The sequence below is a fragment of the Apodemus sylvaticus genome, chromosome 13 (assembly GCF_947179515.1).
Source record: "Apodemus sylvaticus chromosome 13, mApoSyl1.1, whole genome shotgun sequence".
Lineage (NCBI taxonomy): Eukaryota > Metazoa > Chordata > Mammalia > Rodentia > Muridae > Apodemus > Apodemus sylvaticus.
The window spans coordinates 68537851-68552241 of NC_067484.1; the positions used below are offsets into that span (position 1 = coordinate 68537851).

At 41.2% G+C, this 14391-nt stretch overlaps 1 protein-coding gene across 5 annotated transcripts; it reads right to left on the bottom strand.

The window, feature by feature from the left end:
• Positions 1-520: 520 nt before the first annotated feature.
• Positions 521-12847, bottom strand: LOC127663797 (protocadherin beta-18). Of its 5 annotated transcripts, none has more exons than XM_052155539.1 (2): positions 12545-12847; positions 521-4992 (listed from the first exon to the last, which is right to left on the bottom strand). In XM_052155539.1, the coding sequence occupies exons 1-2, from the start codon at positions 12707-12709 to the stop codon at positions 2752-2754; spliced, it is 2406 nt and encodes an 801-aa protein (XP_052011499.1). In that variant the 5' UTR covers positions 12710-12847; the 3' UTR covers positions 521-2751. The 5 variants fall into 5 exon arrangements, with proteins under 5 accessions (XP_052011499.1, XP_052011498.1, XP_052011495.1 ...); XM_052155538.1 differs by having other exon boundaries at positions 521-4607; positions 12163-12847; XM_052155535.1 differs by having other exon boundaries at positions 521-3393; positions 10946-12847.
• Between the last annotated feature and the right edge of the window lie 1544 nt (positions 12848-14391).

A 14391-nucleotide genomic window follows, 5' to 3' on the forward strand; every position in this document is an offset into this window, starting at 1 on the left:
AAAACACTCACAGCATTCCTTGTATTTTTCCGCTGTGCTTCCAATGTGCAGATCAAGATGTGAGTTCTCAGCTGCTCCTGCCAGCAAACATTTGCTGTGCTGTCATGGACTCTAACCCTCTGAAACTGTAAGTCTAGAGTTAAGCATTTTTTAGAGTAAGTTGCCATGATCATATTTCTTATTACAGCAATAGAAAAGTAACTAAGATACAAGACAACTTAGCTAACCTGTCTATCTGAGCCTCTTTGTGGTTTGTTTTGACCTTTGCAATTTTACAGATGGATTGACAACAGTATTGCTTACTGTTTTTTGTCTGGGACAGAAGAGTTCTAAATGATAATCTTTCCACCAAGCCATCTAGAACACAGGTATGACAGAGGGAAGTTGCAGCCATACTGACTATTAGTTTCCCAAAGACAATGCTGGAGCAGTCATTTGGAGTGAAATCTGATTCTAGAAGAACCACAGGGGCATGAAAGAGAAAGACTTTACAAAGCACTGCGTAGTTGCATCTCTTTGTTTTGACGATATAATATCATTTAGTATATATAGACATTATTTGTAACCTTTAAAATAGAATTTTCAGTAGAATGGTTGCAAAGAAAATGAAACTATCCTTGGTTAATGTAATAGTAACTTTTATTCTCCAGTTGTAATTTGCCCAGAGACTGACTCCTGAAAAGTTCACATTTTAGAAGATTGGTTAGTTACTTGTATGTGAGCATAGGAGTTCCCCAAGTGAAGTCTTGGCTGCTCTCCACTAGAGTTAGGAAACACACAATTCCTTCAAAAATAGAGAAGTCTTGATGCTCATATGTCTGGAAAAGCTTGAAGCAACAAGACAATTACCTGGACCTTCTGTTGTGTCTGCTTTTCTGTCTTTGGGCTCTTCTGCCTGGGTGGTTTAGATAAGACCTAGCTTACTTGGAACCATAGGATTCTAGAGTTGTTCTTTATTGCTTTGAATATCATTGTTGAGAGACATCACAGTATCTCACACACTTGAACTATATATACAGTTCAGTGGTTATTCCTAGAGTTGTAGAATTGTACAACTATCGGCAGTATTTCTAATTTAAAATCATTTCTTATTTATTCCCCACATAAATTGTACCCAACTACTCTCTATCCCTACACATTTCCCAACCTTAGACAACTGCCAAAACACTTTCTGTCTCCAAATTCTACTTTCCAAAGTAAGAAACCAAACTTAATTAGCCCATATGCACATTTTCCCTGCATGAAAAGATTCCATAGTTTGAAGGACTGATAATGAAATGGTAGGTTCCAAAAAAGTATAAACACTGGGTTGTCTTGGATATGGGAGGGATTTTAAGTAACTAATTAAAATTAGTTAACTAGCAGAGTGTTCAGTTTCTTTGAAAGATCCTGTCTGGCATTGATGCTGACTCTAGCCCACGGGACAGGGCGTCCTCGCTTAGTTCCCCTCACATCCTTGCTGTCACGTCTTTACATCTCCACAATGCTCATCGTCTCTCATTTTCCTGGACATGCAGACTTTAGACTTGTCAGGACATTCACAGGAAATGTCCTCTCCCGACCATCACCTTTTCCCTGTAATTGCATATGTACTACGCGTATATCACAAAATTACATTCCCCAGTATTGTCAGACCATTAAGGGCAAGAACCATTATAGGCTGGTCCTTCTCTACACAAGATGAAACTCTCCCCTCTGTGGTGGTTTTAACTTATTTTTGTTAAGTTAGAACATGACATGTTCATACACTAAAAAATGTGGTCAACACACTTTTGGATGCTGCTCTTCAGTGAAGTCTGAGATAGACTCAGTGGCTTTTGACCATATCAGGAAATTCAAGCATAGAATAAGGAAATTTCAAGCTTACAATAGACTATGTAATCTTCCTATTAGATCTGAATGTTGCATAATACACACAGCAAATGTCTATACTTGTGAATTAGTACTCAGTGCATGTTCTTTGATTTCATGGAGAACATATGTAAAATTATATATTATCTCATAGGCTTGCTTTCTCCCATTCAAACTATTGTCTAGGTGCCCTTTCTTACACCTGGATTGCACATTCTGTCCTTGTGAAGTTAGGGAGACATTTGTAAAATTAAGGCCTCATATTTCAAGATTTTATAAGTAACCACAGTATTCATGTCCCTCTGAAGCCATCGTCCAGGACACATAACATAGTGTAATAAGGTCACACACAAAAAAAAAGATCACTACCTTTCCCTACTTTTTTATTATGTGTTTTGATCTATCTGGGGATCTATCACTGAGTTGTACCCAGACCCACTATTGACTCCTTCTCAGCAGACCTAATGGTTGTATCACAGTATAGATTTTCCAATGCAATCAATATAATGAGTAGAAACAAACTAGGGTGCTTTAAAAACTAAAGTTACTTGAAAATAGCACCCATAATAACAAGCCACAAGAAAAACTCGAAAAGGAGAGTCAACAAAATATATGCTTGAAAATTTTAACTACTCCTAAAATGGTCTGTTTATTTCATGATAAGCAAAAGTGCAAGTCAAAGAGCTGGAAAAGACAGATGGGAAGTGGGGCGGGGTAAATTATTTACAAGTTAGGTCATCGACAGAATGGGTTGCAGAATAAATTACGATCTTATTACAAGCTCTGGCATAAATTGAAAAGTGGGAGGGACATAATAAAATGCAAACACTAGATTTGAAGATCATGCAAATTCGGAGAAATACACATTACTGTGGAAGAACCACAAAATGAAATACAACATCAATTACAGTCACTAAATAACCCCAAACTATTGCGCAAAGTAGGACTTTCCTCCCTTTCTTTCCCAGGAAACTGGGGCTGTAAATTGGGGGGAACTGGCTTCAAGAATCTGAACTCATTTGTCCCACTACCTCCCATCATACACACCTCATATTGGTAGCTCTGGGATAGAGTCCCCACACCGCTAATGTCCACGAGATGATCAGGAAAGTGTCCGTCAGGCACAGAACAGACACCCAGAGAGGCTGCCCTCACCCTCCTGCACAGCCTCACCCCCACGAACAGCAGCACTGACAGGAGGAAGAGAGAAGACACAGAGGCCAAGGCGATGACCAGGTACAGTGTTAGAGCATCCTCTTCATGCGCGGGATTGTGCGCCACCTCAGGCAGAGGCAGGTAGGGCTGAGAGAAGCCATCCACCACTAGCACGTGCAGAGTGACACTGGCAGAGCGCGGAGGGTCGCCATTGTCCTTGACCAGCAGCACCAGCCTGTGCTTGGGCACATCGCGCTCGCTCAGCAGCCTGGTGGTGCGCACCTCGCCATTGTGCGCCCACACGCTGAACAGCCCGGGCTCTGTGGCCTTGAGCAGCTGGAAGGACAGCCAGGCATTCTGGCCAGAGTCGCGGTCCACAGCCACCACCTTGGTGATCAGGTATCCAGGCTCTGCCGCCCTGGGCAGCAGCTCAGTGCAGGGTGCAGAGGCGTTCTGCAGAGGGTAGAGGACGAAGGGCACATTGTCATTGTCATCCAGCACCACAATGCGCACCAGAGCCTGGCTGCTGAGCACGGGAGAACCTTGGTCTGTGGCACCCACGCGGAACTCAAAGGTCTGCAGAGCCTCATAGTCCAGAGCCCTGAGCGCGAACAGCTGCCCGTTGTCTGCGTTAATGGAGATGAGCGAGGTGAGGGCCAGCTGTGGGTCCTCAGCTGACAGCAGCGAGTAGGTGATGTGGGCATTGGAGCCTGAGTCTGAGTCTGTGGCACTGATGGTGCCTATGTGCAGTGCGGGGCTGTTGTTCTCGCGGACGAACATGGTGTAGGAGGTTTGGGTAAAGGCGGGGGCATTGTCGTTGATGTCAGACACCTGCACTGTTATGGTGTGCTGGGTTGTGAGCCTGGGTGTGCCCAAGTCCGTGACAGAGATGGTGATGTTGTATTCAGCTCTGCTCTCTCTGTCCAGTGCTCCCTCCGTTTCTAAGTGGTAGTAATTTTCAATAGAAGATTTTAGCATAAACGGGAGATCCTCTGGAATAGTACAAACCATCTTGCCATTCTTACCCGAGTCCTTGTCTCGAATACTAAAAATCATGATTAAAGTCTCTGCGGTATTTTCTGGGATTGGACTGATAAATGATGACACAGTGATTTCTGGAAAGTTGTCGTTCACATCCATCACCTGAATTCTTACTGTAGATTTCCCAAAAAGTCCTCCCCTATCGGTAGCTTTAATGATTATTGAGTAGGATTCAGTTGTTTCAAAGTCCAAATAGCCTCTTAAACTTATTTCTCCAGAATGTTTATCAATTGCGAATGTTTTTCGAATATCCTCTGATGCCTGGGAAAAGGCATAGGATACTTCACCATTAATTCCTGAGTCTAAATCCCAAGCCGATGCAGTGATAATCAGTGAACCAAGCCTGCTATTCTCTGGAATAGTCACTTCATAGAACATTTGGTCAAACTCGGGGGAGTTGTCGTTAATATCTATGACTTCCACCCTAACCACTGCAGTCCCAGACCTGGGTGGAGTCCCTCCATCCAAAGCAGTGAGGATGAGACTGAGCTCAGGCTGCTCCTCATAATCCAGCGCCTTGTCCAAAACTAACTCTGGGTATTTCTTGCCGTCGGGATTAACTTGCATTGTAACATGGAAATGAGCACTCTGGCTTATCACATAGCTTTGCACAGCATTGATTCCTATGTCTAAATCGGTTGCACTTTCTAGTAAGAACACAGCACCAACAGGACTGTTTTCTGGGATTTCTAAAACCATTTCTTTTTCCAAGAATATGGGGGAATTGTCATTTATATCCATGACCTGAAGCTCAACTTGCAAAATCTTTAAGGGGTTTTTCAGTAACACCTGGAAATGGAGCACACAGGGCTCAATGGAGCCACACAGCTCCTCACGGTCCAGCGGTTCACTTAGAAGCAAATCTCCTGTATTTATGTTCAGTTGCAGAGGCAGTTTATTATCATTAGAGGCCACTTGAGCCCCTCGTGCAGACAGCTCACCCACCTGGAGCCCCAGGTCCTTTACCAAATTCCCTACCAAGGCCCCACTCAGCATTTCCTCCACCACTGAAAGTCTCCCGGCCTCAGAGTGTGCTTGAGACACTCCTAGGAAAACAAAGAGAAGCAGGACTTGCCTGGTCTGTGGATAGTGTCCCCCTCGGTTCTCCATAGTTCCTTTCCAGAAAGGCTCCTGGCAGAATCACTTCTGCCTCACCACACACTTCTGTAAAATGCGCTCCTTGATTTGTCTGCAGAATCCTCAGAATCAGAAGGATAAATGGTTTCTATGCAGTACCCTCATGGCTTGTGTTTCTTTCCAGTTTTCTGTGCTCACTTGGGCTGTGTCTGCGGCATTTAATATAATTGTCTTTTCCTGTAACATTATCCTGCAGCGCCACCATGTGTCTTCATGGGGTTTCACAGTTTGATGAATGCTACTTAAGTTTCATTCACATCAAATTTCTCTCAGAGACAAGTATTTATTATGTGGCTACTAGTACATTTTTTCATTAGTGTTCTTTATGGCGCATGATGATGTTAGTGTTTGTTTTGACGTACTGAAGTCTCTCAGAAGTATATAACATGGTTAAGTTTAACGCATCCCTTTATCACTTGGCCTTGGTTAGGTAGAAAGGGAAAGAGAAAGTGTCCATGGAATATTTCAGAGGCTATCCTTGGATTATGACACTGGATTAGCCAGGAGATGGTACACGTTGTTAAGGGATATATTATATAAATCCATAGTTTAGTTACAGATTCTTACAACAACTCAGTAAGTGGTGCACAGCACAGACATGCCATTGTGAGTAAAAGGCACTCAAACTCCTGAAGCTGACCTCCCTCAGGAAATATTCTGCCCACAACACACAGAAGTTCAGAGAGGAAAAAGAATAGAAACTCACTTTCCTAAGGAAAGCAAATATTTAATCTCTGAGTGAAATCAAGTAATGCCATGTTCCTGCCAATGGAGCAATACATGGTCACTCGAGTACAGTATTATAGGGATAGCTGTTAGTGACAGCCCAGCCTGTGCTTGCTTCACCCTGACTGGCATCGTTTCTGAAACTTGGAGGGGTTTGGCCCTAGCTGGAGTTCTCAATTGCCATGGAAGGAGAAGACTGTTGGGAATAAATGCTAGGAACTCATCAATGATATCCACCATCCAAAGTTCCAAGAGTACCCCAGGAATGAATGAAACAGTTCCAGCTGGAAAAATGCTAATTTGAGTTGAATTTTTAAAAAATGGAAGTTCTATATACGGTTGAAAAAAAATAAACCAGCACAAAAGAGAAAACCTGAAAGATAGGTGGCCTGGATATATAGCAGCTATCTTTCCACCTTTAAAATGCCCATTAAGCTCATAGAAAAGTAACGATATTGAGAACTCACAAAATTAAAGTACACGGGTAGCACACATGTGTTTAATGATAGAAGGGAATTGGAAGAAACTCACTAGGAAGTTCTAGGAAATGGCTAAAATTCCATCCCTGGAGAAAGGGAAAATAACATGTTTGTCTAACAGAATAGCATTCACATTCCAGAATCAGAGAAATGGGAAGATTAAAGTTAAGCTAGAGATGAACAAGTTATTAATTGAAACTGTATTTACAGTAAGGTTGAATTCTCTGTTCTTAGTGTCTACAGAGACAGAAAGGTTGCCCAGGGTAGAGAATGGTTGTTTTGAAGAGATTAGCAAACTTTCTCTAGTCTTTGACACTTAAGTTATGCTGAACAGCAGTAGAACTTTAGATTTTTAGATTTAGATCTTTGAATAGTAAGACTTCAAGTATCTTCTCAAGCAACATTCTCAGACTGTAGAACACAAGGTGCATTATTGAGTCATAATCCCACACACTAGTTGTTCCAGAATTCTAACTGAATAGTGTGAAAGCTCAAATTCTTACACTTACTGATGTGGCTCTGCCTAGAAAATACCTCTGGCTTAGCATGGTGACATTAGAATGAAGTCTTGCCATCCATGCCTGTTCAGTCACCGAGGGTGGATACCCAGTGTTTTAAATGCAGAATTGTCTTTATGAGAACACAACTGAGGACTACATGATATTTGAGAGGATATCTATAACATGAAGTAGAAAGGCCCAAACCAATGTCCATGGCCATAAAGATAGTTTAGTGAGTAAAGCACTTTCTGTGCAAGCCTGGATCCAAGTTTGATCACTAGTATCCATGTAAAAAGCATCTCTAGTGAAAGCACAGACAGTAGATGCAGACAAGAGAATCACCAACACACACACACACACACACACACACACACACACACACACACTCACACACACACCAATACAGCTACAAAACAAAAAGAAACAAGAGAAAATGTGTAATCAATATCCCCAGAAAAATGAAATCTAAGAGACAAATATTTAATTATATCTTCCATGGTTCTTTGTGTTTCAAATGTATGTACCCATTTCATGTTAATAACATTTGTATGGAGTATGTGTTCTTATTATAAGAGAAATGACAGGTTAGAACTGGGGCATATTGGGTTGTATATGCCTGTAGTTTTAATACAGAAGAGGCAGAAAGATTGCAAGTTGGAGGCTACCCTGACTATGTAGTTGAGACCATGATTCAAAGTTGAAAAAGGAAACAAAACAGATTAGGAGACTTATGTGTCCCTTACAAAGTTTATAATTCTGGTAAATTTCTTCAACTTCTGTGACTCACACTTAATTTTTAGAGTAGCAATATGATACTAATAATACTGTACAGTATATCACCATAATATAGTTTAAGGAGGTAAATTACAGATAGGAAAAATATTACACTTCAATGCATACAGTTCAAAAATAACACTCTAAAAAACTTCTAAAAGTATTTATCTACCAGAAAGCAAGCTTACCAATAAAGATTGAATGATTAAATGAGCAGATCAAGAAAGTAGAACAAGGAGCAAATAGAGTGGAAATACAAAATAAAATGATCTTAGGGTCTTATAGAACAATTTCAGCCAGTCAAATATTTAATCAAGATTTTTAGAGAATACAAGTGAGAAATTATAGCAAACTAAAATATGTTTTTTTCTGAATTGAGAATCCCAACATTGACAGGATATATTCTCATGAACGGGTTAACAAAGAAATAGTTACAGCTGCAATAGTCTCAGACTACTGAGGGTAAGTTTTCCAATGCTTCCAGAATGAATGGGGAAAAATGCAGATAAAGGGATAGGCTTTAGAATAGAATTGTCCTTGTGAAAAGTAATGCTACACAATTAAGAAAAGGAAAAGTGCTTTTTAACTTTGAGGGAGAAATTTTTAAATTATACTTTTATACCCAGTTAAATTATCAACAAATGAAAAGACTATGTAAAGTATTAAAAGTTGTTTTATTTCTAAGAACATCTGCATCTATCTTTTAATAAAATTGTCTGTCAACCAAGTAAGAAAGTAAACTCAGACATGATATTGGGTCCTATAAAAGATGTGCAGTGTGAGGAAAATATTAAAGCATGGCAGCCATAAGGTAAACCTATGAACCTATGAACGACCGATGAATGAAGGCTCCCTAGTAAATAAACACAATTAATTTGTATCTTATATATTTGAATATTTGAAGGCAAGAAGTTAATATTCAAGAGGAATATGATGCAAAAAAACCAGTGAGAACAGAGAGTGCAGCTCAAGGTTACCCAATGCTCTGATTGAGCACTTAACATGGAAAGAGAGAGGCAGAAAAATCACAAGCAGTAAATAGAAAGAAATCCAAATCTAAAATAGCAACTATTAGCTCTGGGAAAAAATGTTTCCGAGAAAGAAAATGTAACCACACTGCACTAAGTATGTATACATTGGAAACCTACACAGGTGGACATTAATGTTAGCTTTATTTCAAGATGGTGCTCATCTAGGAGGCCTTGGGTTTGAGCCTAGAAACCCACAGAAACAAATTGTAACATTTTATGATTATTCTACAAAATACACAAGGATAAGGGAAATGAGTTCCTTTTGTTTGTGGGTTTATTAATGTGAAATAAGAACTGCAAAAGGTGGGTAATACATGAAAGTTGACATAAAAATAAAGCAGTTAAACACATCATCTGGGAGTAGATCAAATCTGAAGAACAACTGTAGGAAGGGACTGATGATAAAATTTATTTCCTTTATTTCAATTTTTTGAAAGTAACCTTTATTTCAATTTTTTAAATTTGACAATTTTTAAAGTTTCAATATAACATGAAAATTATCTTTCCAACAGCCCATTGATATTGTCACAGAAAATTTAATTGTGCTCAAATGCATGTTGATTTTCATGCAGACTATCGCATTGTATTAGCATTATATGATGCAATCTGTTGTATATGTCACCAAGAATGAACATAAAAATGAGCTCTTGCTGGGTGGTGGTGACCCACAAGTGCAATCCCAGCATTTACAGGGCAGCAGGGGCAGGTGGATCATTGTGAGTTTGAGGTCAGCCTGGTCTGCAGAACTAATTCCAGGACAGACAGGTCTACATAGAGAAACTCTGTTTTGAAAAAAGAAAAGAAAAGAAAAGAAAAGAAAAAAAGAGAGAAAAAGAGAAAAAAGAGAAAAAGAGAAAGAACTCTCAAGGAAGATGAGAAATAAGGACAATGAGATGACCATGTTAAGAAAACAGCATGCGACACTTGCTTGGAAGGGAAGGGGAACCAGTGGGACAAGTTAGGAATGAATGAATCCAAAGCATGACACCATGTGTGCAATTATCATTAATCATCATATTGGCATAAAATTATCAGAATACTCAAAGTCATAAACATGTCAAGGGATTTGTAAGGGAGGAAGGGAAGTAACAGGTGGTGCAAGGAGATTAATCAGAGGGTTATAATCATCAGAATGCATGTCATCCATGCATGAAACCTCCAAAAAAGGACACAGTGAAAGTTAAAGGAGTATAAAGCTTTGTAAAGTGAGCAGAACACATGCCTGGCAGGAGCTAGGGCTCAATGGTGGAGCATTTTCTTACCATGCAAAAGGCTTTGTTAATTCTTAGCAACAAAAGAAAACAAAACAATAACAACAACCCCCCAAATCTCAGTTTTCTATAATCAGAAATGAAATCAAATTATCGTGCACTCAAAACCTCAAATTAAAAGTGACAATACCCTACTAGAAAGAAAAGAAAACAAAACAAAACATAAACATCCAAACAACCCAAGCATGAAACAACCACTGAAGAACTAAAGTAAAAACACTAAAAATCTAAATGTGACCCACTTGGAAGTTGAAAACGAAGTTGGTTTTGCTGTGTAGCAACTACTATACACCTAAATCAATATTCATATGGCTGTATTATATAGTACATTGAACGAAACGTCACTCAAAATTAAATTAGAAACTTCAAAATGTGGGATTTTCGTCACCGTTGCCCTGGGAACCATAAGCATGAACCTCAGGGTAAATCGGTTTCAAGAACTTGAAATCATTGGTACCAGAGGAGCCTCCCGTTAGGCACACCTCATATTGGTAGCTCTGGGACAGCGTTCCTGTTCCGCTGATGTCCACAAGGTGGCCAGGAAAGTGTCCCTCAGTCACAGAGCAGCCACCCAGCGAGGCCGCCCTGGCCCTCCTGCACAGCCTCACCCCCACGAACAGCAGCACAGATAAGAGGAAGAGAGAAGACACAGATGCCAAGGCGATGACCAAGTACAGCGTGAGCACATCCTCTTCCCCTTGAGTGAGGTCGCGCGCCACTTCAGGCAGAGGCAGGTAGGGCTGAGAGAAGCCATCCACCACTAGCACGTGCAGAGTGACACTGGCAGAGCGCGGAGGGTCGCCATTGTCCTTGACCAGCAGCACCAGCCGGTGCTTGGGCACATCGCGCTCGCTCAGCAGCCTGGTGGTGCGCACCTCGCCATTGTGCGCCCACACGCTGAACAGCCCGGGCTCCGTGGCCTTGAGCAGCTGGAAGGACAGCCAGGCATTCTGGCCAGAGTCGCTGTCCACAGCCACCACCTTGGTGACCAGGTAGCCGGGCTCCGCTGCCCTGGGCAGCAGCTCAGTGCAGGGTGCAGAGGCGTTCTGCATCGGGTAGAGCATGAAGGGTGCATTGTCATTGTCGTCCAGAACCACCACGTGCACCAGAGCCTGGCTGCTGAGCGCAGGTGAGCCTAGGTCTGTGGCGCCCACATGGAACTCGAAGGTCTGCAGGGCCTCATAGTCCAGCGCCCTGAGTGCGAACAGCTGCCCATTGTCAGCGTTGATGGAGATGAGCGAGTCGAGGTCCAGCTGGTGGTCGTGGGGTGGCAGCAGTGAGTAGGTGATGTGGGCATTGGAGCCTGAGTCTGAGTCTGTGGCACTGATGGTGCCTATGTGCAGGGCGGGGCTGTTGTTCTCGCGGACGAACAGGGTGTAGGAGGTTTGGGTGAAGGCAGGGGCGTTGTCGTTGATGTCAGACACCTGCACTGTTATGGTGTGCTGGGTTGTGAGCCTGGGTGTGCCCAGGTCTGAGACAGTGATGGTAATGTTGTATTCAGCTCTGCTCTCTCTGTCCAGTGCTCCTTCTGTCATTAGGATGTAAAAATTGTCTACAGAAGGTTTTAGAAGGAAAGGCAGATTTTCTTGAATGTAGCAAACCATTCTCCCATTCTCTCCAGAGTCTCTGTCATTAATCCTAAAAACTGCCAGCACGGTTTCAGGTGAGTTCTCAACAACTTCGTTGACAAGTGATGACATGATCAGTTCAGGGGGGTTGTCATTAATGTCTATAACCTGAACTAGAACGGTACATCTTGCCGAAAGGCCCCCACCATCAACAGCCTGTACATTTAACTTATAGGACTTTATGAACTCATAGTCAAGCAAGGCTCTGAGAGTGATTTCCCCAGAGAAAGGATTGATTTGAAAGGTTGCTCGAATATCTTCGGAAGCATCAAAAAATGAATAGGATATTTCTGCATTGACTCCGGAGTCTACATCTTCTGCAGTTACTTTAATGACAATAAGGCCTACTGGGCTGTTTTCTGGAGCCTGGGTTTCATAAAGTTCTTGGGGAAACTGTGGGGCATTATCATTGATATCCATAACCAGAATATGTATAGTGGCTGTCCCGGACCTGGACGGAGACCCACCATCAAGTGCTGTGAGTGTTAAACTGAACTCTGGCTGCTCCTCCCAATCCAGAGCTTTGTCTAGCACAAGCTCTGGATATATCATCCCTTCATCGCTGACACGAATGACAATATGAAAGAAAGAGTTGGGGCTGATGGTGTAGTTTTGGATACCATTCCTCCCACCATCTGAGTCTTGTGCTCTTTCTAATCGAAATGTTGTCCCCACAGCTGTGTTTTCTAGTATTTTTAAAATCATCTTTTTGTCCTGGAATATGGGTGAGTGGTCATTTATATCCAGAATTCTCAGCTCAGCCCGGTAAATCTGAAAGGGGTTATCCATTAAAATTTGGAAATGCAGCACGCAGGGCTCTGTGGAGCCACATAGCTTCTCCCGGTCCAGTTTCTCCTTTGTGAGCAAATCTCCAGTGTGAGCTTCCAGAAACAAGTGCTGTTTGTGATCATCAAAAATCACTCTAGTTCTCTTTGCAGCCAGCGCTTCCACCCCTAGCCCCAGATCCTTTGCTAGATTCGCCACAAATGATCCCCTTTCTGTTTCCTCAGTCACCGAATACCGTCCAAACTCAGATCCTGCCAAACCCAGTCCCACAAACAGGAAGAGAAATAGCACTTGCCTTTGTCTGGAGAAGCATGGTCCTCTGACTGCCATTTCTTCTTTTCTTACTACAGGTCTCAGCCACAGCTTCCAGCAATCATACACCTCAGATGTTCCACCTAGCTGCAAGGGTCTAGGATATATTTTTCCTTCTTCTGTCGTGAGCAGCCTCAGCGTTTCCCCCTCCTCCGTCAGACTCGCTTTTTTTTTTTTTTTGATTTCTAGTGCAGCCTCACTCTAATTTCCCTTGCATTTCTTTAGCCTGCAGCGCCACCATGTGGTACCAACAGATTAAAAATGGCCGTATCCAGTTTTTGTGACCACACATACATCCTTATGAAATATTTCCTGTAGCACGTTATTTTGGTTTCTCATTTCTCCCTTTGTTTGATTTTTGAAAATAATGTTGAGATAGACATCCATTCATACCGGTTCTTCATAGCTTCGTGGGAAAGTTAAAATGTTAACGGTTGAGTAAAAGGTTTGTAGCAGTAACTTTGTTTCAATGCTGTATTGAACTCCATGTGAATTCTATTTTGTCTCTGGCACCGGCTCATGCAAACAAAGGGGAAGATGTGAGCAAGTCTTCTGAGAACATATTTCATACTTCTGGAAACAGGGGCTCCGGAACACAGGGATCGTGCAAAAGAAATCTGTTTCACACCTTTCTCGGAAAACTTATTCCAACTCAATCACAGTCCCTAAACAGAAGCACCACTTTGCAGCCATAACTGAGCAATCAGGCTACTCCCCTCATGCCCAAGTATGCACATGACTGTGACTTATGCACACACTCTGTTTGTTATGTAAATAGCATAGCGTTCAGCTTTATCAGAATCCACCCTGCCCCTTTTATGTGACCAGTTTCGACAGGATCTGTACCTTATCTCTGGTTGGAAACTCATTCAGTCACTACTACTTATTGAGTCAAATAATGCACAAATTAATTGTAAGGAGGACAAGAAACAGCCCATGTCCTTTAGCATCTACCATCTGAAAAATCACATTATATCATTTTTTATACTTTGAAATTTCGATTTCTTTCCTTTTATTTGTCTTTATTTTCTTAAACAACCTTCATCTATAGAGCCAAAGAAAAGCCTTACCATTGTTTAAATGTTCCTTTTAATGACATCTGAAATGATCTATTTACTGTGCCTTAAATGTTGACAACTATGACAAACCAACACATATCCAAACATTGCTGAAAGCAAGACTATATCGATAAAATATCATCCTCAAAAAAATTTAATCAAAGGCCTACAATGTTCTAATTTTCTCATAGTAAGCAACTGACATAGATTAAACCTTAGACTATGTATAGGAAAAAGATTAGATAGAGCCCCAAATACCTTCTCTGTTGCATAGAAAAATCACACAATCTACTTGATGATAAATATACATTGTTTATTCAAAGAGTATGACTGGATTGTAAGCCATTGACAGCTCAACACTTATCTCTAGGTTTTCATGTAGAATTAAAAGAAAAATTTAAATACTTCTATTTGATGCCTTAGAATGCCAAAATTGCCTTGATTCTCACAAATGTAGGCACATCTACACAAACTCAATATCTTACAATACTATTCTTATTTTCAAGTTGACTAGATACTTGTATTACTAATGACAGAAATAGATTTTTTAAATCAAAATATATAAACAAAGAAAAATAAACTATAAAATACTAGCATAGCTTAAGACAACTATTGTATATAATAAAAACAAAAGGTGGCTAA